Genomic DNA, 24,262 nt, shown 5'->3' with positions numbered 1-24,262 from the left:
GCACGACACACACGTCAGAGCGCGACACGAGGTTTCTAACTGGTTTGTGAATGTACCTGGCGGCCCTTATAGCTTTGGCTAGAGTTGCTAAATCAGCTACGCTTCAGAAGACGTGCACTTCAACCATCTTGGCATTTAAGAGCATGGTTGCCACTTATCTGAAGCTTTACGTGGAATTCCAGGAGACGCTTTTCCGTTCTTCAGAAATGCTCAAGCGGACAGCGACGGAGAAAAACGTCATCGCCTGAGTTTCCCGACACCGTACCTAACGCTCGGAAATATCGTAATCAAAGCACCAAAATATCGCCGCCCGCAAAATAATCGGAAAGGAGGAATGGAGTGCTCATACCCTGAGCGTATAGCTTATTTCCTGAAGCTGGCTTTGGCCTTTGGTGAGACGAAGCATAGAAAGTATTGACTGGCTGTCAAGCACGAGTCCGCGCGGCTGTTGAGTGTGTGTTGACGATGAGCTTCCGCGGTTCTTTCGCAAGGTGGATTCTACGCCATCAAGCCTATAAATCTCAGCTGGCTCTCAGCATGCGCAGTGAACAGTGCACTCGTCCAGTCAATGTCGTCGCTACTTTCAACTTTCAAGGCGCCATGCTTTTCCCGGAAGTGTTGCGCGGCACGTGTCTCTACAATGTTCATAATGATGAATGGCGGTATAGTTTGCGAACAATGCCCATCTGGGCCGTCCGGCCGCGTGCTCACTTTATGATCCGCTCCATGGTGAGATAGATGGCCGTCTTCTCCCGGTACAGGCAGTTGTAGTTCTTCATGCGCATCACCACCTCATCGTCTGGTGGGCGGAAATATGGGCTCTTAGTACACTGTACTAGCCGCGTACGTAGGCAGCTATAGCAGAGCGTTACCGCTGGCTGCCGCGATCATGGCTTGGCGCACGATGAAGAGCTTGTTTCGAACAGCACGAGCTCCCAGCAGCAATAGCTCTCTATACAGGCCTACGGCAACGCTGTGCCAAAACTGCCTAGTGTCCGCAGCTTAGATGGCACTGCAGTATAGGGGCTTATAAAACTCAAAAGAAAACGCAGGGGCCTCATATCTTGAAGCAACTAGGGCTACGAGCGACGCCCCATAGACGTATTGGGGAAGAGAGTGCCCCGGGTTCTAAACCTTCATTCTGAGCTCAGGAATCTGAAACGGAGACTTTATCGGACATATAATACGTCTCAGTTGAAGTGAAGTTCTTACAAATGAATTTTCAGTCACATTGAGCTGAAATGTAATTCAGTTAAAAGCACAGCTACATTCTTCCAAATGTGTTTCTATACTCGGTGTCAGCTATTTTGTGCTACGTTGTCAAAGCTATAGCGTCGCTTGCGCATGCTTCAACTATGTGAAAGCTAGTTTCGCAAATGAGACGCAAGAGGAAGCCACGTGCTCTCGCAAGGGTTGAAGCACTGTAAAAGCTATGTCAGCCTTGATAATGTCGCGCAAAAGAAGCGTTTTGTGTTACGTTTCCATAACTTTACTCTCGAATCTCAACATACTGATGAACGGATTTTTTTTTTTAGAGCGCAGCTCTTAGGCCCCCGTTTCCGGCTTGAGCGGCGTCGCCGTCGCCGTTGGCGTCGCCGTCGGCGTCGCCGTCGGCGTAACCGCGCGGTGCATTATGGGTAAATTTCCCCGCTAAATCTAGCGGAAAAATTTCCCCGCTAAATCTAGCGGAAAAATTTCCCCGCTAAACCTAGCGGAAAAAAATTTCCCCGCTAAATCTAGCGGAAAAATTTCCCCGCTAAATCTAGCGGAAAATTTCCCCGTTAAATCTAGCGGAAAAAATTTCCCCACTAAATTTAGCGGAAAAAATTTCCCCACTAAATTTAGCGGAAAAAATTTCCCCGCTAAATCTAGCGGAAAATTTTCCCGCTAAATCTAGCGGAAAAATTTCCCCGCTAAATCTAGCGGAAAATTTCCCCGCTAAATCTAGCGGAAAATTTCCCCGCTAAACCTAGCGGAAAACATTTCCCCGCTAAATCTAGCGGAAAAATTTCCCCGCTAAATCTAGCGGTAAAAATCTAGCGGAAAAAATTCCCCCTGCTAAATAGCGGAAAAAATTTCCCCGCTAAATCTAGCGGAAAATTTCCCCGTTAAATCTAGCGGAAAAAATTTCCCCACTAAATTTAGCGGAAAAAATTTCCCCACTAAATTTAGCGGAAAAAATTTCCCCGCTAAATCTAGCGGAAAATTTTCCCGCTAAATCTAGCGGAAAAATTTCCCCGCTAAATCTAGCGGAAAATTTCCCCGCTAAACCTAGCGGAAAAAAATTCCCCGCTAAATCTGGCGGAAAAATTTCCCCGCTAAATCTAGCGGAAAATTTCTCCGCTAAATCTAGCGGAAAACATTTCCCCGCTAAATCTAGCGGAAAAAATTTCCCCGCTTAGCGGAAAAATTTCCCGCTAAATCTAGCGGAAAAATTTCCCCGCTAGATCTAGCGGAAAATTTCCCCGCTAAATCTAACGGAAAAATTTCCCCACTAAAACTAGCGGAAAAATATCCCCGCTAAATCTAGTGGAAAATTTCCCCGCTAAATCTAGCGGAAAAAATTTCCCCGCTAAATCTAGCGGAAAAAATTTCCCCGCTAAATCTTGCGGAAAAAACTTCCCCGCTAAATCTTGCAGAAAAATTTTGGTCACGTGACCTGGGGAGTAACATGACACCCCGAGGTCACGTGACCCCCTCCCGAGGTCACGTGACCTCTGAGGGGGGCACGTGTTTGCCCCCATGTGCCCCCACCAAGGTCACGTGCCCTCGGGGGTGGGGTCACGTGACCCTTCCCCCCCCCCGAGAACACGTGGCCCCCAGTACCCTTCCCTCCTCCTCCTCAAGAGCTGCGCTCCAATTCGGCGTTACAGGGAGTGGTAAACGGCTTTTAGAGCGCAGCTCTTAGGGGCCCGTTCCCGGCTTGAGCGGCGTCGCCGTCGCCGTCGCCGTCGCCGTTGCCGTCGGCGTAACCGCGCGGTGCATTATGGGTAAATTTCCCCGCTAAATCTAGCGGAAAAAATTTCCCCGCTAAATCTAGCGGAAAAATTTCCCCGCTAAATCTAGCGGAAAAAATTTTCCCGCTAAATCTAGCGGAAAAAATTTCCCCGCTAAATCTAGCGGAAAAATTTCCCCGTCAAATCTAGCGGAAAAAATTTCCCCGCTAAATCTAGCGGAAAAATTTCCCCGCTAAATCTAGCGGAAAAAATTTCCCCGCTAAATCTAGCGGAAAAAATTTCCCCGCTAAATCTAGCGGAAAAATTTCCCCGTCAAATCTAGCGGAAAAAATTTTCCCGCTAAATCTAGCGGAAAACTTTCCCCGCTAAATCTAGCGGAAAAAATTTCCCCGCTAAATCTAGCGGAAAAATTTCCCCGCTAAATCTAGCGGGAAAATTTCCCCGTCAAATCTAGCGGAAAAAATTTTCCCGCTAAATCTAGCGGAAAACTTTCCCCGCTAAATCCTAGCGGAAAAAATTTCCCCGCTAAATGTAGCGGAAAAAATTTCCCCGCTAAATCTAGCGGAAAAATTTTGGTCACGTGACCCGGGGGTCACGTGACCTGGGGAGTCACGTGACCCCCTCCCGAGGTCACGTGACCTCTGAGGGCACGTGACCCCCGAGGTCACGTGACCCCCCCCCCCCCGAGAACACGTGGCCCCCAGTACCCTCCCCTCCTCCTCCTCAAGAGCTGCGCTCCAATTCGGCGTTACAGGGAGTGGTAAACGGCTTTCACTTTTTTTTATACTTAAAATGTGTAAAAACGCAAGCAACTCTCTTTTTTTTTTTTTTTTTTGTTAGAGTGAAACGTTTATTGCTCACGCGCGCCCCGCCGTCTCGTGACGCGACTCACTGTAGGTGATCCTGCTGAAGTTGTCGTCGAAGAGCGTCACCTTGAGGCCGGCGCCCTTGACGCAGCAGATGCGGTCGTCGAGCAGGAAGTGCTGGTTCTTGCTCGTGGACGCCTGCACCTTGATGTTCTCCTCGTGCAGGTTCCGGTGCTCGAACTGCAGCTCGCGCTCGGCCACGGCCAGCGTGCAGGCCACCTGGCCGATGATGCTGATAGCCTGCGACGGCTTGATCTGCACGCAGGTCACCCAGAGTAGCGATCATCAGAGCTTGCGCTGAGCAGGGCTCCCGCGTGTGTACCCAACACCACCTAGACAAGTAGAAGGCCTCTGCACCGTGATTACAGTCCGATTGATCGAGGCCTGAGAGTGGGCACGAGTGCTGTGTCGGTGTTCGGCTGAGGCTCGTGTTCAATCAGCGCGTCGAAGGTCGGTCTCGGGCCCAATAGCCGAGTTAGCGTGATCCGACTCTGCTGACATTTCATAAAGGGAGAAAAGGCCGTGCGGAGGCTATGGTTATTCTACGTGGCCTGGTATCAGAACCTTAGTCTGTAGTCTAGTCTAACAGGAACTACCAACAGAAATGGTAATATATTGTTTGTATGGCCGCTATTAAGACTAATCTCGTGCTATGAGCGTTTTGAACGGGACTTCGCACAGCGCTTTGCTGAGCAGAATTTTGGCCTATGTAAGGTTTTCCATTCATCGCTAGCAGTTATCTCAATATCCAACCATAAACATTAATGAAATTTGGAGTAGTGCACTTAAAAAAAAGTTTAGAAGTGCGTATCCACAAGTAAGGGCACCAACGCTTACTTCCTCCCAATTCAGGGGAATGTTAATCGTTAGAGAATTCCTCTGGGGCCTTTTGCTTTCGACTTTGAGTTTGAAATATCGAACTTGACATGAAATTGTCATATTTTTTATGTAAAACATATATGCAGGGCATATACATATGTACGATTTAGTATCTGACGCTTAGGAAGTACGGTTTATTTTGTGCACATACGGACTCTTTCGTAAAATAACGAACACTTCGCAGCGTGTAATGCTTCAAATGTGTTAGTCATGTGTTTAAGTTTCGTTTCTATTTTCAGTGATTTATGCCGGGTTACTTAGACTTTTCCCTCTTGACAGTTTGTCCGTGAGTCTAGATGTTACGTATCTTCTCCGTCAATACATAGGGCGAAGCTCACACACCTTGCAAATCACGCCAGTGCCAAGTAAATACATATTGTTAGGATAAATATTGTTGTTTCACAGGCTTTTGCGCTCAGATATTGAGGTACGTACTAACATTAAATAGAAAGCCTTACATAGGTCAAAATTCTGCTCAGCTGAGCGTCTATGCGAAGTCCCGTTCAAAACGCTCATAGCACGAGATTTAAGTCCTAGTAGCGGCCATACAAACAATATATTACAATTTCTGTTGGTAGTTCCTGACAGACTACTATATTACCCAACTGTGAATAAAAAAAAAATAGAAGAAATGAAGGATCTTTTTTTAGTATTTTTTTTTTTTTAGAAAATTGACTTCAAACTTGCAGGTTTTTCTAAATATTCGGTTTTCAGGCAAATGTTCCGCGCTATATGCTACGTGCTCCTGTCAGTCTTTTCTCCAGCTCAGTTTAGATCTTTTTCATGCGAGTTTTCAGTCTTCTGACAACTATTCTTTGTTTGGTCGCAAGTGCCAATAATTTGATGTTTACATTGCATTGTTATTTTTCAAATTCCAACCGGTGAGTGAAAAAATTCCAACCCCGGTGGCGCCTCCGCTGTTGTTGTGGTCACGTTTTGCTCCTCCTATTGACTGAGCTCTGAGCTCTCACTATACGACTCCCACGACAGCGTAAGCGTACGTATGGACGCACAACACAGAAGCAGCGGTAACGGTAATCTCAACTTCGGCCTTGATGATCGCCATATCAGCCGGATAACGCGTAGTCTTTTATAGATCTCCACGCGTTCCAGCAATGCACGTGGTCGCTGTCCTGTCCTACCCTTGCGTGCAGGATGCTCTCTCCACAGTAGTCGCTCTCCATCAGCATGTACCGCTGGATCTTGCTTCGCATGTCTGAAAACGCCGTTCACACACACGGCCCAAGAACAAAGAAACCGCCGTTAAAAACGTTTTTGCCGCATCCGAGATAAAACTTACTTTAGAGGTTGTTATGTTATCGCAACAAGGCTAGATGACTTCCACTTTGTTTTCTCTTAAGCTAGTATATAGCAACAAACTTCAGCGGGCCTTCCATATCACAATAATGAAGCCTCCCTGATTATGCGCAATAAATGACCACAGTAGCCGTTATTGATAGATTTCAATGGACAAGAGCCGGAAGTCATCTACTCCTACTGCTATGCAGCAGAACTCCCCCATAATAATGTCGACCGTTTTATAAAGTATCGCTGTATTAGGACCAAGACTACATTAGCACCTCGAATGCGCATGCATTTGAGGTACATACCAGAGCATTTTCCGTACAAAATATGCTAAACCAACAAGCCATATACAAAAGGATTGCTCAGATGTCGGTCTCGTACTACAAACAATTTAATTTTGCTTCCCTATGTTTATAATATAGGCTATAGTGAAGACTTTTAAATAAAAGCGCGGTGCACCTCTCTGGTGCATTGATATAGGAAAAATATAAATATATACCTCTATTTATAGAGGTTCATATTTATAGACCTTTATAGACCTCTATTTATATTTTTCCTATATCAGTACACCAGAGAGGTATATCGCGCTTTTATTTAACTAGTTTGACGGACTGCCTTGTGTAGGGTGACCAAAGCATTGATCGTGTTGTATAGCTGCTCTGAAGTGTCCGTCAGACGTTTTGTTCGAAACGGGGACTTAAGCATTTTTTACCAATTATATTGCATTTCTCGGCGTTATCTGAGACTTCTGTTAAATTACACGGGTATTTACAATTGCCTTTTCTCGTTTTGAAATTTGAAAACTAGGCGTTGATGAAAAGCTTGCGGTTTTATATGGGATTTCATGGCGTTTCCTTTCTTAAACCATCAAGCATATGTCGATTTAGATATTTCGGGGCAATATTATACATTAATCCGGCGATGTAGAGTGTGGAACACAGTTTGCACGAACTCAATTAAAAGACACTTTATCCCGCTTTCCTCTCCTATGATATAAAAGACACCACTACCGAACCTATACGTGTAGGTATATGTACTTGTATGAATTAACAAATTAGGTAATACAATGGACTGTTCGATACCAACCCGAGAAAGCAAAATATTAAAAAAAATACTGCGATTGTCGTGTTGGCGATGCCTGATATAAAGTTACGTAATAAAACTACCCAAGACTGAATATTAAAAAATCGGGGGAAAAAAAAAAAACACTTTGAAAGTGGAAGAAAAACAGGACATGGAAAAAGAAACACCCTTTTTCTTCTTCTTCCACTTCTTCTTTTTCTTTAACTTTTAATGTTCTTTTAATTATTTTATCCCGAGCTCGGGTAGCTTTACGGCACGACTAGCTTTCATCAACTTGGCTGCGAACCTAATGCTATACACATATAGTGTGCTGGAACGAACGCGTCTCTGGCCCAGGTGCCGCTGTGCAATGCACTCGTATACTTGTTCATTGTAGAAGCACCGGCAAAGAAGACGAGGGAAGGAGGGCGTTGCATCCAAATCATGATCCAAATGATCGAAACCCTCGCCACTGCCTTACTTTTCGTTAACGCGCCGCAGCAGTACAGGCCCGCGGTATAGGCGTGTGTCACAACCGCTCTCAGTGTTTCATTATCTCCAGAACAGAAATCATAGCGTAGCACAGCTGCGACATCACGAGGCTAAAATCGAGGAGACTAAAATAGAGCCTCTGATCGAATTAAATACACCAGGTAGACAGTACATTCCTAGCACCGTGAATAGCAGTTTCCCAGTGTAAAGCGGAAACACAAAATCGGTAGGGAAGAAAATGCAGATCACAGAGCTTCTCGGGGCAGTGACTAGATGGCGCAAACAACCGCCCGATTCCGAAGCACTTAACCTTATTCATCCATCCATCCATCGCTCACCGGGATGCGGATGGAAGGAGCGGGCGCGTGTGGCGGCAAACTCGTCGTAAGCCTTCACAAAGTTGTCCGGCATCTTGTCTTCGATGAAGAGGATTCTGCGTGGGCCAGTGAAGGGAACAAAGCAGAACCAATTGAAACATTTTCAGCGCCTGGACTAGAGTCACTTCACGGGGTTCCCAGAGTGTTGTCTATACCGCGTGCTGTCTGCCCGCTCGCCTCGGTGAATGAAATTCTCTCACGTGAGCATTTTGCACTTTGCCTTCCAGATGTAGGAAGGAGTTGCATAATTCAATCCAAACGACAGCACGTCACCGCGGCATTTTTTTCTACGTATGGAGTGACCTGGCAACCCAGCAAAAAGCAGCAACCTGCTTTTAAATAAACGAGAACAGCAAAGGACCATACGGTTTTTCACGGAGCGTTAGTAATTTACCAATTTAGGTGGTGAACTCGTCTACTTACAGGGGTATTACAAATTACTCTTGTTATCTTACCAAAACCTTTCTAACGCGTAGAAGTATACGTCTCTTTTTCTTACATCTAAATATTCTGAGAACTACCTCGCGCAATGTACCGCGCAAAGCTTTTTTTTTTTTTTTATTTTGAGGTGACAGCAAGTAAAATCTGACAGCCACCATTTCCTGCCAGAAACGTATATCGGGGACACAGCTGGCTATGACACGCGATCGGTGGCCGTTCCGTATTGCCAACACCGCGCATCCGCGAAGCTGGGAGAACACCTTACACGCTCAACGGCGGGGGTCTTACTCTTCCAGTTGGTAGCCACACGCCCACTTGGTCGTCTGCTAGGAGCGAAGCATACACGCCAAAGCGATGGCCGATGTTATAGCCAGCCGTGTCTGTGCGATCTTACATAATTGCACTTCTCTCAATTTTGCTCAAGTACAAGGAACGATGGCAGCGCTAATTAGGACATAGTTACATTGCTGAAATAAAATTGCGGATGCAGACCACCGTTTTCAAAATGGTAATAGACCGATGTTAAAGCCAGTTTCATTACTTCACCGGTGCCGCCATGTATCGTCTGATCTGTAGCATATCTTCCTCTATACTCACAAAGCCTGGCATTTCGACGACGGAGCCATAGAGTGCCCTTTCGCAGATTTGGAGCCACAGGATCTGGTGGCACAGAGCATTTCTCGGGGAACCTGAACGCCAGCGCACAGCGTTTGCAGCGGCGAACACCCGAAACATGGTTTTCAAACCCGACGAGAAACGAACCGGTAGCGCGAGGAATGCGAGGAGCATGCGAGCGGACAGCCCATCTCTATCGCGTGATCTGTAGTCTTTCTGCACGCGTGAGCAGAGCACGAGGCGGTCTCGTGCACTGGTGCCTGCCTCGTATTCACTACAGTTACGGCGGCGTCACGCAGGCGTGAAACGCTTAGTCAAATCGGTCTATTCACTCCGTGCGACGCGACCGGCGCGCCGCCGCGCGGCCGTTACCGAAGGTAGGCAGTGAGAGCCGCAGCGAAACCAAACCACGCCGCGTGCATTGGTACGCATTGAAGTCGGAGCGGTGCGGTTGCGCTAGGTTGGCAGCATGAACTGCTGCGTCGTTAAGTGCTCCAACAGTTATGCGTCATATCTCGTGGGGACGAAGTTTCACAGTTTTTCACCTCGCCGATGTTTTGTGGGACAGCGACAACGATGGACCCGTGCCGTACAACGCGAGAAATTTGGTCTCCCGATCATGTCTGCCACTGTGTCGGCACGGCTGATATTTTCTACACTGCCGCTTTGCGGTCTGCGTTTGTTTTCGTACCAGTAACGCCTACATATCACAGCTCGAACTGAAATGCCATCCCACACTCGCGGGTATGCAGTGCGAATTTCGTTGAAGGAATGCCCTCCAAGGAAGTTTCGTTCCCATCGTACGTGTCGATGATAGTTCCGGACCAGTATGACACGCAGTCTGTACTTCATGAAGAAAGATTCGGACGGTACAAAAAGTGACAAATATGAATCTAAGGAAAACTACAATGAAACTTGGAATCAGTGGACAATCGATGTTTGAGTATGGAAGTTTATGTGGTGTGCTTTCTTTTTTGATCAGCCTCCTTTTGTATGTGGAAACGCTGACACCCCGAGTCTTGTAGACAACTTTTTTTTTTCTCGGCTTTAGAGCTACCTATTGCAAATTTGTTCAAACTGGAAGTACCGTCCACTGGTCCCTTCCTACCTGTAAAGTGTGCACTTCCCGGCCATGATGAGTGGTATTCTCTTGACAGCCTTTGACCGTCAAAACTGGTTCCCATGTAGTTATGCCGCCCAAAAATATTTCCACCTGGTTAAACTATGCCACCTCTTTTAGGTATAATAAGTGTTTTGTCAAGTTACGGTTGCCCAAGTACCTGTGAGCCGAAAATCAGCACCTTGCACAACCAGATTACTACACAACAGCTGACCGCAAAAGCCTTTGACGGCCAAACCGTGTGTCGGCCGGCAACTTGGTTTTCTCAGCTTTGAGGCCACCTTTCGTAAGGTTGTTTCAATTGGAAGTACAGTGCACTAGTTCCTTCCTACCTGTAAAGTCTCTATCTCCCACGACGAGTGGTATTCTCTTCACAGCCCTTTCACGGTCAAAACCGTTTCCCATTCAGTTATGCCGCCCAAACCAAATTTCCACCTGGTTTCCCTATGCCACCTATTTTTGGTATTATAACTGTTGTGTCAAGTTACTGTCATGTCCAAGAACCTGTGTGTCCAAATCTGCACTTTGCACAGCCCGGTTATAACACAACATTTTGGATCAATATTGGATATTCCTGACAGCTTTATTCGTTAGAACCATAACTTTCACACCTGCTGTCTTAATAAAACTTGGTGCACTTAGTGCACAAACTTAGTGAACATCTCACTCGCCTCCAAATATCATCGTTCCAGCAGTCCTACGTTTACAGCGACGAGCGAAACAAATTTCCCACTGAGAGCAATTATGGTGGCGGCCGCCTTGCTTTTCGGAACTCAAACCCCTTTTTTGACCACAACTAAAGAAATTACCCCTAATAATTACTCAAACTCAATATATAAGAAGCGGAGAACAGCTAAATGCCCTTCTTAAATCTCTCCCAGCACTCATGCAATCCCACCCTCAACTTATCGTCTCAAAAAGCAAAAGTTCCGCCCGTGCGCGCTTCCGCCGCCACAGCTTCGCACGCGAAAAAGCACCGCAGGCTGCTGAGCGCGCCTCACGGTCGAACGCCAGCTCCTCCGCTAACGGCGCTACGCGCGTTTTCCAAAGCGCCCCCTATAGTTCCCGCACGGAGCGTATAGGAGGTATTCACTGGACGCCATATTTGAGGGCGCTGTTTACAGCGCATGCTCAGAACCAGCTCATATTAATAGGCTGCTAAGACCGGGAATCTTGATGGTGTGCAATGAGCGTTGCAATACAACTGTGGAAGCTCTCCATCAGCACGTGTTCAGCAGTCGCGCACACAGCAATGGCCGCCAGTTAATACTTCCTATTGGTAATTTTTGCGATCGCGGTACTCTGGGAACCCTTTCAGGTGACTCCACGTGCCGCACGCGACGACGACGACCCACCTTCGAATCAGACGAAATCCGAAGCTCTTGTTGTGGATGCCCGAGTGCAGGTCGCTGAGTCTTCTGCATCGGGAGCAATTGATAGTTGCCCTGTAGACATCCTGACACGCGTATACATGAATCGTGCATGGCGTGATTGCACAATGCTGGTAGTCGCTCCTATCGTTCTTTCCGCGAGCAAAACAAAGTAGGTGAAGCGAACTGTATGCTGTAGAATGTATGCACCCAACATAAAGTCTCCAGAACTGCTGCAAATGCGACGTCAATCTGAGTCTATGTTGCCGCCATACAGATACTCGGGAACATAAAAATACATGCAATAAAAACTACATGCGTTTGATGACCAAAAGAAACAACTCATCACGTGGAGCAAAAGTAAAATGGTCGCGAATCTCGCGGTCGTGCTGGTAGTTTTGACGTTTCATCACTAACACGGAACTTTCAAAAATGTATAATGATTAAAAAAAATGGACACAAAACAATGTCTCCAACATGGCTGTCTTTGAGACGCAGTTGTCCTGTCCGGCCCTCCTTCCTTTTTTTTTTTTTTTTTTTCCCTGTGGCCCCGTGATTTTAGTACGCACCACCAGCTCGCCTGCGTGATAAATATTATTTGAGAAATGTATTTGGGAGTTGAAACTCATGTAATGTACCTTCCCAAAGTGAACAGTGGGAACAGGCTCTTGGAGCGGGCGACTGCTTACTTGCAGGTGAAGAGGTTGGCGTACACCCTGGACGCCGAGTGGGTGTCGATGTAGTACAGCTGCACCACGGTGTCGGATGAGGTGTACTGCTGCTGCTGCTTGGAACCCGTCGTCGCCAAAAAGGTCTCAGAGTCCGTGGTCTCGGTGATTTTCTTCAGCTTTCCCTCCTTGTGCCTGCAAGATGTCATCGGTGCAATGGCCCTAAAACCACAGACATGCTTCATTCCCAACAAAATGTATGTCTGCTCGCTGCGGAAACCGTTTCCTGAGATGCGCATTTTCGCGTTCTCAGAACTGCCGTAGAAAATTATCCGTAAGAGTAAAGGTTTAGCGGCACTCGAAAGCAGAACAGGTCGGCGCCCGAAAGAAGAACAGAAATTTCAAGGATTGAAGCCTACGGCCGAAAAAATTTGGAAGCGTTCACTAGGTTCTGGTGCAAACTATACACGATTGAACATGAAGGTAACCCTTAGACTTAACCAAAAGGTAGTAAAAACAATACGATAAACGGAAAGAAAATGGGGACAGGACAGCATCTCAATCTTTGAGACGATGTCTGTATCCACTTTAACTGTCTCTCTTACTGTTTTTTGCTCTTTTCGCCGCCCCCCCCCCCCCCCCCTCAGTTTCAGGGTTTACCATCACATTCAGTACACACCGGCTAGCCTGCACTTTCTAGTTAGCATTTTTTCCTGATATGCCATTCCTCCAACCGATGCATCAATTGTTTATAAAGAGGCACTGAACCGTTCGTAGGCCGGTGGCGCCTCTCGTGGCGGTGGGACCAAAGGGGAAGGCGTGCATGACATATTTTTCGGGTCATTGACTCCGTGGAGTCTAGTTCAAGTAAACCGGAAAGGAACTGGTAGGAAGGAGTGGAAATGGAGCCTCCAAGAATCACTAGGCTGGTGGCCGGGATTTTAAACATCGGCTGTCAGTCTGAAGCTGCCAGGAAGTCCCTCTTTGAGTTCAACGGAAAGCGACAACCGGGTCTCTCTCTCTCTCTATCGGATTTTCAGCCGAGGTTTCTGTCGGTTCCACTGCCGTATATAAAGAAGTATTCGTGTAGCGAGATCTTTCTATCTATAATTTTTGTTGCGAATCATGCAAAAGATTGACTTCGATGGATCGTTAGCCGTGACTTCAACAAGTCTTGAAACAACAAGTTACCGCCTGGGGAGTGCATAGCCCTTGCACAAGCTGCGGCCTGTAGCGCAAGCAAATTGCTAGACACCTTTTCCGGCGCTTATTCCTCAGACCGGAAATGCCGAGCCACTATGGACGCATGCACGGCGTCTTGTATTCCGCAGAAGGAAGCCACCCGCGCCCACGCTCAGAACACGTTCCTCAGCTCTGAAGACAGACCGCAGCGCGCAGAAGGCGATCGTTGGAATGGTTGCTAGGCAACAGTCGGAAACTTGAAACCGCAATAATTCTAATCATTGCTTCTATACACAATGGCCGAAACTACGAATAAAAACGACAAGTTCGTTATAATTCCCTTGTGCTGCATTCTGGCAACTGCACCGCGTATTCCTCTTGCTATCTGGAAGGAGCGTTTTCTAATTCAGCCAGAAACCAGAGATGTCGTTGCGTACGACATTGTCTATGACGTCGATCTCATTCACTCACTGCCGCAGGAGAGCCTGGCCGAATGTCATCTTCTCCTGCACATCAGCCAGGGACACGAGCTTGGCGATGCAGTCATTGAAGCATTCTCGGCAACTGTGCGGGAACTGCACAGAGAAAGAGACGGTAGCACGTCCCACCTGAGTAACCCAACGGTGAAGGTAAAAAAAAAAAGAAAGTGATGAATGTAATTGTAGCTTCTTCAAAAGGAACGACATAGAGGCTCTCCAAAAGTGCCAACCGACATTTTAAAGCGAGGCTTATTGCTTAACATTAACTGAAGAGCGTGTCGGTAATATTGACGGGCAACAGAAAGAATCAAACAAACTCGGCATGAGGGTTTCGTCGTCCCTCGTCCCGAGTTTGTTTTATTCTTTCTGTTGCCAGCTTATTGCTTCTTCGGGGTTTTTGTTACCAGGGTCAAATTTGTCAGAAAGAACTTGAAAAGAAACCGGAAATCTCCCAGTGGCAGACGACAGCTAAGAGACGACATTTTATGCGCCTCGGATAAGTCTCATATAGAAACGTCGGCCAGTTGCGCCACTCTGGGGGATTCCAGAAGGATGCTTTTTCTGCTAAGGAACTCGACTTTTTCAGGGCCCTGAAGACGCTGCATCTTAACCAAATGACGGCTTTCACTCTAAAAATTCCTAAAGATTTTTTTTTTTTTTTTAACTTAGCAACATACCCACAGCGTTTGAAAGGTCACTGCAGATCGGTGGCAGTGTTTTTCACTCTCAATAAAACAAACAATATATGAACATAATGCGCCCGAGGGTGAGGCGGACTGCGTTGATATTACGAATGCGTCACCTCCTTATCAATAGAGACAAAACAATTTTTATAGTACAACGGTTCATGTGAAGCGCGTACGCGGCGACGAGGTTTGGATGACGACTGGAGAAATGTCAGCAACTCTGGAGGAGTCGTCTCGTCCTCTTCCAGACGGAACCCCTGCAAGGACGGCCGAAAAAGAAAAATTACACACCGTGTTTTGGAAGAGTACTTGACAACTGAGTGTTACATGCAGCAACAGTCATTCGTCACCTCCTTGTATCTGTCTGGATTTACATCTGCTCGGCATTCAACCCACCACCTCTGACTGATGTGGGAAGGTAGTCACTGACACGGTGAAAACGGCAAAGAAGAGTTTCCGTTGTCCTTCCTCCAGCACGAGCTTCTTCTACCTTCGGTAGCGCTTCGGCGTCTCGTCAGCTTCGATCGTGTACGCGAAACAGGAAGGCAACGAACGCTTGCTGGAGGCCGGTCGTACGCCACACCGTTTTCGTCCTGCCAGTTACTATAGCGCTACTACTAAGCATCGGACTAGACTTTATCTCACAAGTTTTGTCCACTCGAAGGCATATCATTTGACTGAACAACAGAAAAAGTGCGAGCTAAAAAAAAATTTTCCCCCTCACTTTAGTTTTTTTTTTTTTCTTTCCTTGCGGAAGGTTTAACCTTATATTGAGCCATTGAAGTTCTTTTATTATTTTAACTTCTGATTGAGACAAATACCTTTTGACATTTTCATTAAACAAATCCTTCAACTAGCTTTAATTTTTATGGCAAAGTACAGTCCTCGGGACGGAGAATAAGAACCAACATGATTTAAATAAAACTTTTCCCGCACAAAATAATCCCCAGATATATAGATATATTTTTATTTGAGTTTGTCTGTCATTTGATGCTTGCTACATGCATTTCTTTCGTATTTAAATCAAATGAACATCAAGCGAGAAATATTAGGCTGAACATGTACAGTGCTCTTCTAAGCAAATCGGAGCGTTGAGCTTTCGTTCTATCCCCCGCTTCATTCGTCAGTTACGCAATATCCTACTGGAAGCAAATCAGAACACGCAACCAAAAAGGAAAAAAAAAAGAAAAGTGATGTCATTGTGCATGCAAATCAGAATGCGAAAGAAGAAGCAATAAAGATTTTTCACTAACTAAATAATCACGCTGCTTTAGTTTCAGTATATTGGGGTTCAGTAAACAAATTTGTTAATCAAACTGTACTTTTAATTTCTTTTAAGTACAGTAATTTTTGTTTGGCATTGTTTTTAGTGATCAGACGGGTTGATCAATCAACGTGCTATGTTAAAAATATATATAGTAGAATAACCTTTTATAGCTACGATTTAAATCAAGTTAATCAAATACATCTGACTTAAATAAAGAAAACTGATTTATTTTATTAAAAAAAAACGATATGATCTATCTTGGACGTGCTGTAGAGAGCAGAATATTATCTTTTGCGATTTGCTTAAACGGTTACATTCACAGCCTGGCCCTCACGGACCTTAGGTGGCGTTGGCATGTTCGTTGCAGCAACTTGGCACGGATGAAACATGCATCGCTGATCGTTAGATGAATGAATTTCCATATTATGTTTCAACTTTAAGTCTGTAAAAGAAGCTCTGCCTTCAGCACGCACTCGTTGCTTTTCGTAATGCTTTCTCTGCGCGTGTGCCGGATTGTTATGAAAGGTAGAAAATTCGCCCTGGAGGTCGAGCTTCTACTGCAGAGTCTCAATGCCGCTACGTGCGACGTCACGATGTGTTTCATAGTCGCTCTTCGGACCATTCGATATGGTAGCAACAAAAGTTTCTACTTATGCGGCCCATAAATCATAATATTATCATTGCTTGACTGACATATATGGAATCGCTAGCTTAATGACCAAATCCAACAAAGTCAGCAGTAGATGGACGAGCAGTGAGAGTCTTTGTACTTCACAGCGCATAAACGTCTCACACTAGCCCAAGCTGCGGTGTTAACAGTAAGAGTCGACTCGCACTTGGCAGACATTGAGCCAACTTTGATCGCAGACACGACAAAAGAAATAAAACAAAAAAGGAAACATAATTTGTTGGTATTCTTCTGCGCCCTCCGATCGGGACGAAATAAACGTTTTTCTCAACCTGCGCCAGGTAGCAAATAACTCATTTTCTTTTTTAACAGTACACGTCGTTTTGCTAGGAGACTGTTACTGCCTCAATGTTGTTTGATCAGGTACTTTGAAGAGACTTATTCAAGATTGGCCAAGAATAAAAAAAAAAAAAAAAATGTGTCCTGCCCCGCATTTTTTTTTTTTTGTATCATAACTCGACAAGAGTTTAGATCATAGCAGCTAAGAGCCACTTGATTTCATAGCTGACCGCGATCCAAACTTTAAATAAAAGCCAGCTTGTTGTGCGACCCCCGATTTAAGGGTCAACATGCTGGACATACCTTCAGCTGGAGCGAGGCCTTTCGCAGCCTGGATTTTGTCTCATCCAGGGCGAATTTCTTGCTGTTCAACGTGGAGTGTCCGCACGACGTGGACGTCTTGAGCTGCGTCGGGTGGCGACATTAAAGAACACCTCCTAAGGCTTCCATCGAGCTTGTGGAAGTAGGCTATACTGAACAAGACACAAACAGGGCAACACAGAGATACCAGGGTTTCACAGTTGAGACCTTGGTGTGTGTGTGCGTGTTGTCCCGTTTGTGTCCTCAGTCTCGGGATTCTGTTCAGCGTGATTTAAGGTACAGTGATGTTTAAGGTATCGGTGCAACCGGTTGGTGCGGCCTAGAACGTTTCCCCGGCTGGTGCGTTGACGGCGTGTAGATTATGTCCCCTCGACTTTATACATTAGCTAGTGACGTCAGAAGCCTGAAGAAGATGCTCATCGCCGCTATCCTGGCGGTAGAACAACATCAGGGATGAGTACGGCAGGCGCATTTTCTCTCGCTCCGCAGCAGAGGAAACTGCAGGTTCCAACAGCCGGGTGTCGGGACGCCGCGACGCCAGTGGCGTCCGAACCCTGCCGTCGTCATTCGCAGGGCGCCTCTACAACCAATCCACATCCCGTGCTATTATCCGGTGGCTTCTGTGACATATATTGTCGCCGTTACATCAGTCGATGGACGCGTGTCCAGTTTACAACAGTGTGACCCATCCTATTGCGGCTTAAGACAAGCGGAACAAGCTTCTCTCGAAAAGCACTCTACTCTTTCCACTTTAGCAGAGTGAACGCTGGAGAGGAGGCCTGTGGAGAGGGGAGAACTACCAGTCACGACGTGCGGAGAGCTGCGCGGGAGGGATTTCTCCTGCTATTCTAAACCTGCAACAAATCTATAGAGTAACTGTACATGCGCCATATTGGGTAACTCTATAGTATACATACCATCGAATTGGGCGGCGGCCAGTGCGACGGACCAGCCGAACGCGGCAATACGTCGGCCAGCGTGCGGTTCTGGATATGAACGTTGATCTCGTCCGCCTGCAAGAGCGAGCGGCCGATAACATTTTGGGCCAATTAAGGCCGATGGCCTTTAAGCCAGCCAGCAACAGCGGATGTCTCGAACGCACCTCGATGTCGGACTTCATGTCCTCGCAAGGGTGCTTCATTTCGTTCATGACGCTCTAAGCTGGTGTCCCCGGGAAACTTGGAAGAGTTGCCGCTGCCCAGCTGCTTACGTGCGTTGGTGTCGACTGTCGAGTGATCGGGTCCGTGCTCTCTGTCGCAGAAGTTTGCCTTCACCTTTTCTTGGTGTTCTTCTTGACTCGAGTTGAGCTCCGGAAACAAATATCTTCGTCCTTTTCGTCGTCTCTTGTCTTCCGGGTGGTTTTTATACTAACGGACTACTTTCTGTGTGGCAATGCATGCGAAATCGACGGCACCAAGCGGCTAGAACAGCAAGCTGCGGAAGCAGGCTCGCCCGCCAGCCTTTTCGAGTAAATCAGACATTCACTGCGCCTGGCTGACTAAAGGAAAAAGCCGTGAAAGTAGGTTCGATAACAAGTGATACAAATTGCGCGCGTTGAGCATTCATCAAAGCTGTGCACGAGCACTCTTCTGAAATGCCTCAGAAAGTTATCTTCGAAAATAAAGAGTGTACGCTCAAAGTAACTCAAAGGGCGCTGACTTTTGAGAGTGAATGAGTCGGGATAAACGAGTGGTATTGGTCGACTCGGCTGCATGACGGCCATATCAGCAGTTGGCTTCTGTGGTGATTCCATTTTACCACCCCAAGTTTACATGCAGAAGTCAAAGGGGCGGTGCAAAGACATTCAGTTGGAATACTTTTCACTTTACACGAGCTTACTGGCACTAGTGGGACTCAGGGATACTTGCACGCAACGCCACTAGCCAAAAACCTCCTTTGTTGTGGTGTAATTTCAAGGACAAAAGCGAGCGTTTTGATTGAATCTCTCCTTCGCTAAACCTGATTACGTAGGTCGCAGTACCTCCCAGTGACGATATTTGTGCGGCTCGTAGATTGGACCCCAGCATTGCGTGGGCACTCGATTTGGGCTCGTGATAATCGTCGTGACAATCGATAGCTCCAGAAGCATTCCGGTAGTGTCTTGTGTCCAATCGCTGCAATGACGACGTTAGCCGAACCATAACAATGTCTGGAACTCAGTGCGTGTCCTGTGCCTTGCCAACCCAGCGCGTGGCTCTGATCAACACTGGCGGCATATAATCGGCTCCAGATCACGTGGCCGCTAGTTCTGGCTGCGAGTTGAGGGGTGAATGCTGCTCGTTTTTCTGTAATTTTTTCTGCGACTTTGATTGCGTGCAATAAAAAACAAACGCTATTTTTTATGTATATTGCTGTTGTTTTTTTTTTTTTGTTTAGGGGGTTGTAAGATGTAAGATACATATAACAAGTGTGGTCGAAATGGCAGGAAATTAGCTTATTTTTTTGTTAATTGTTACTTTTTATCCTGTAATGTCACTTGTTATACTGTGCCCTTTTGCCTGCCCCAACGAGGCCTGCAATATTGTGGGGAAAAAAAAGCAAAAGAAAAAAAGTCGAATTTAGGGGTTTTACGTGCTAAACCAACGACGGGCATCTGGCTTGCCCCAGCGGAGGACTGAGGGTGAATTTGGACCACCTAGGGATCTATTCACCTGCAACCGAAAGTTCGGTTACTCGGCGCCTTCTCCGCAATAAACCTCCGACAGATTACGGGCACCTCGGCCGGGATTCGAATCTGCCACCTGAAAACCCGTAAAAAAAATAAATAATAAAGCCAATCTTGTAAAAATAAGTAGGATGGCTTTATTAGGATCCTTTAATTAAGACGGTGAAAGTTGTGCTTTAACCGTGAACCCTTCCAGTGCCCCGGCGAGAGCAAAACAATGTTTTCCCGCATTCCGAAAGTTCATTAATATGGCAATTTGGGCCAGTTGGTCCACGATCGTAGACAGGCGCCGAAAAAACACAAGGACAAGAAGAGACGTAAACACTGGCGCACTCGCAACTAACATTATAAATGTTAGTTGCGCCAGTGTTTACGTATTTTCTTGTCCTTGTGTTTTTTGGGCGCCTGTCTAAGTTCTTAAAGTTCCCCAATTCAAGATGGCGACAACCACGTAGAAGAGCTCAAGGGTATACAGTGCATAGCCGGTGACAGAAAAGGCACAGAAAATCGATGGACACAGTGAAGTTGCGCTTTTGGCGCTTCTTTATTGGACCAAGCGACTCGCGTCGGTTACGCTCTGACTCACGGTGAAACAAAGTATCCGCAACTTCAATGTCATTGAGTTCATATATTCATCTAGTGCAGGGATCAGCAAGTTACGGCCCACAGACAATATTAGACGGCCCGACACGCTACAATAAATGCCCCCCCCCCCCCCCCAATGCTCTAAAGAGCAGGGGGGGGGGGGGGCGATTATAATTAGATATAAATAATTATAAATGTCCCCCCCGCCCGCCCCGAACACACACTACAGGACAACAGGTTGTTTTGGCTGCAATCTCTGCATAATCAGGCGTATTAACTCCGTCCAAGTTTCAAAAGATTTGCCGGAAAGAGTTCGCTGATCAGCTGATCCCCAAACAAACTATAAGCTGACAAATCTATTTGAAGAGAACGGCTTCAAAGATTTCCGCGGGCCTCCCTCAAATTTCCATATCTACGAAATATCGCAGCTGCCTTGATCGAAGTGTTTGCTACAGTACGTTATTTGCGAACATACTTTTTGCAGGTGAAGACCGTGCAGTCAAATGTGTACCTTGCGAATGCCAGGATTGCACCTCCAAAATATTTTACGACTCTCAATGGTGGCAAGCAATATCGAGCACCCAAAACCTTACTAAGAGGGGGCTCGTGTAATCGTTCGTTACCTGACCTGATTCATCTTCGCATACCACTTTGAGTATGTAACAGTTTTCTAGAGCGCAGCTCTTAGGCGCCCGTTTCCAGCTTGAATGGCGTCGGCGTCGGCGTAACCGTGAAGTCACATGACCCCCCCCTCCCCCGATGTCACGTGACCCCCCAGGAAGTCACACTTTCAAGCCATAACTATCGCTAAGCACCTACTCTTCATTAAGTACCAAAATGGCGGCGCCTACAAGATAATCGAGGAATGAACGGAGTGCCGGTAATCTAGTCGTAACATACTTGGTGGCTCTTGAAGATTTTACGCAAGGGTTTTTCAAACTTTTAAATATTTAGTAACCCTTATCATTCCTCGAATGGCAACTGGAGGACCCCTCTAAGTTTTGGCATCGGTGCAATATAGCAGTGAGGAGGCCTGCAGGCTTTGCAAACAATGACGTGTCTTTGGCCCATAGTTATATATATGGGTGAGGGGCCTCAGATCTGCTACAATAGTGCTTTGACTGGAAAATTAGAGACAGGGGCGCTCGAGGAGATTTAGGAGATTGTAATACCCTCGAGGGTGTCTCGGGAAACCTTTGAGGGAATCCCGAGGAACCTTCGAGAATATCCTGAAAAACTCTCGAAGGTATCCGGGAGAACTCTTGAAAGAACCCCGGAGAACCCACGAGTGTATCCCGACGAACCCTCGAAGGTATCCCGAGGAACCCCTTGATTTCCTAGAAATTCAGTTTGGGAATCTATGCTCAAGGGCGGAGGTCTCTAAACCACGGCCCGCGAGCCAAATCCGACGCGCGGAGGTCTCCCGACCGGCCCGTGGCAGGCCGTGGTCATTCCAATGAAGCCCCGACACGCGGTTCACTTCCAGCAGGCCCGCTACTATACCGGCGTAAAAATAAGCGCGCGTCGACCGTGTAAGCTGAGATACCAGACAGAAAAAAAAAGATAAAATTGCATATCGTATGCGTGTCCTCTCGTCATATTATTCGCTGCACATTGCCCTCACCAGCATCATCATTCTCAGTCCCCCGTTTCATATCTGTGTAACTTCGTATGTTTGCTTAGTGTCCTGTGTCGTATCTAGTGCATGTTGTCACTCTTCAGTAATTAGTCTTCTGCCCATGCTGGAACATGAGAAAGTTTCTATGTGCTTTGATTTATGCCTGGTGAGGTTTCTGGGTCCCCATATTGTGTAATAGCTTTTAGCTAAATATTACATTTAAAAATAAAGTTGTTGTATTCATCCAGCGTACATTCTTTATGCACTTTTTACTCTAACTTTCAATTTTATATTTAATAATTGCGTATTTAGAATTATTTATTTAGTTTTTTTCTTGTTCTTTATTTTCCGGCCCCCGAGACAACGACGGGTCCGGCCCCTTGGCGAAAATGTTTGGAGACCCCTGCTGTAGGGGAACGGTTTGTAAATCGAAAGACCGCCCAGAAAGCGAGTCGTGAACTCACCGTTGTGGTAACTGGGTGTTCCAGAGCGGCGTCCGGAGGCACGAGCGAACATGCCACGCTGCCGGGTGTCCCCACACAGTCCATGCAGGCCATTCCGCCTCCAAGAATCACACGCTGCGCGGTGTCAGCGATACGGAGCCTGCAATGACGACACGTACCCGTGTACTTGTCTGCATCGAGGACGACTGTATCTGGCCACTGCGCGACACGTTCAAACGAGTCACGAAATTTGTCGATATTGCCAATCTATTACACCATAATCCGATGTCTCCAAGTGTTGTTTTGGTTTGCATACGGTTCAGCAAAAGTTGTAAAACTGCTTCAAATTTTTTGCGCACTTGCGCTTTTGATGGCCGAATTTTGGGCGGCTCTGATGTCGGTGTCACGTGGTTGAGCATCTTCGAGCATCGTCTGGGCATTAAAGATGGACACCAAGATGGCTGAAAAGTCGTTACAAGCATGAGTAATTTAGTGTCTTGACTTAAACAGCGCAAATTTGAAATAAGTTACGTAAGGAAGAGACAACAGGAAGGAAAGAGCGCTGACTCACAACTGAGGTTTTAATAATGATGTAGTGAAAGAGAAGGAAGGTGTCAAGTGCTGTAATATTATTAAATTAAAGAAGGTTACAATTATCAACCTCTTTCTAAGGGCCATATTAAGGGAATGACAATGTACATTTCTAAGTAACCCAGGTGAATATATCTACGTACAAATATTCAGATGTAATCTACAAAGTTGTCGGTGACCCAACGGTTACTGGTTGTCACAGCCAGAAAAAAAGAAGGAGAAACACGATGTCGACGGTGTCGACAGTGATCCCAAGGGCGTTGGCTTTATATATATATATATATATATATATATATATATATACATCACACAAAAGGACAATCTGCAAAACACGAGTGACCTCAATATCCGTGGTTCAAATGCCGCGTGTCAAGTTTCCTCCTTGAACTCATTGCCATGCGGCATTCTAAGCACGGATCTCGCGGTGAAGTTCGAATCTGTATGAGGACTGTCTTTTGTACGATGTACATAGGCAGTGTTAGTACAACTAAATAAGCTACGCTTTAGAGTAACGACACTTGCCCATATTGTGGCTTAAAATCATGGTTGCCAGTTATCTGAAGCTCTATTTGAAATCACAGGAAATGCTTTTCCGCCTTCACAAATGTTTGAACAGTTCGCGACAGAGGAAAGCAATATTATTTCAGCTTCCTAGCTCCGAATCTAATGCTGAGGGAGTCGCGCACGTTTGAATCATGACGATCGGCAGTTGCGTCTACTCTGCACAAGCACCAATATGGCGGCGCCCACAACAATGTCGAGGAACAGAGTGTCGATACTCTAAGCAGAGCTTAGTGTCTCTAGGCAGTGTGACCCGGGCTTCTTTTAAATCGCAGACACACTGCTCGTACATCATACAAAAGAGACGGCGTTCGCTGCTGATATAACAAGAGAATTGTCTGCGAACATGCATGTTGGAACCAAGTAGGCTTTGCTGGTCACGTAAAGTGGGCTGAAATGTATATTCAGGTGTGATATCTATTTCATTAAAAAGGCGCCTCAATACTCGTTCAATCAATTATGAACATCAATACGCAACTGCACGCCGAATTTCGCAATTAGGCGTGGCTGGTCATGTCGTGACGTCACATCAGACATTGTAACGTGCAGGGTCGCGGGCGTTGGCTTATTCCCGGCTTTGATCAACGTGGCTGATGGTGCGTGCAAAGATCATCGTCGAAGAACTGAGCTTCCCTCAATACCGTCAATCTTGACTTTCTGACGTTGTTTTACCGAGACAGCAGTCCAAGAGCTGTCGCGGCTCTCCTTGCACGACGTTACGTCAGAGCTTCCACTGTTGCCAACG

General features: G+C 46.4%; 1 protein-coding gene across 1 annotated transcript; it reads right to left on the bottom strand.

Annotated features, from left to right (window-relative positions):
• Nucleotides 1-714: 714 nt before the first annotated feature.
• On the bottom strand, nt 715-22,519 carry LOC121836093 (serine/threonine-protein kinase haspin homolog; the record flags this gene model as incomplete). The annotated part of the gene is given in 8 exon segments (XM_042290812.1): nt 715-799; nt 3,850-4,078; nt 5,845-5,918; nt 7,900-7,994; nt 11,470-11,532; nt 12,174-12,347; nt 13,806-13,909; nt 22,387-22,519. Coding segments are annotated over 8 exon segments (917 nt in total), but the record flags the coding sequence as incomplete, so codon positions are not given.
• Between the last annotated feature and the right edge of the window lie 1,743 nt (nt 22,520-24,262).

The sequence above is a fragment of the Ixodes scapularis genome, unplaced genomic scaffold, assembly GCF_016920785.2.
Source record: "Ixodes scapularis isolate PalLabHiFi unplaced genomic scaffold, ASM1692078v2 PGA_scaffold1__304_contigs__length_218370807, whole genome shotgun sequence".
NCBI lineage: Eukaryota > Metazoa > Arthropoda > Arachnida > Ixodida > Ixodidae > Ixodes > Ixodes scapularis.
Note: the sequence above shows the minus strand (reverse complement) of the source record. Positions and strands in the feature narration are given on the sequence as shown.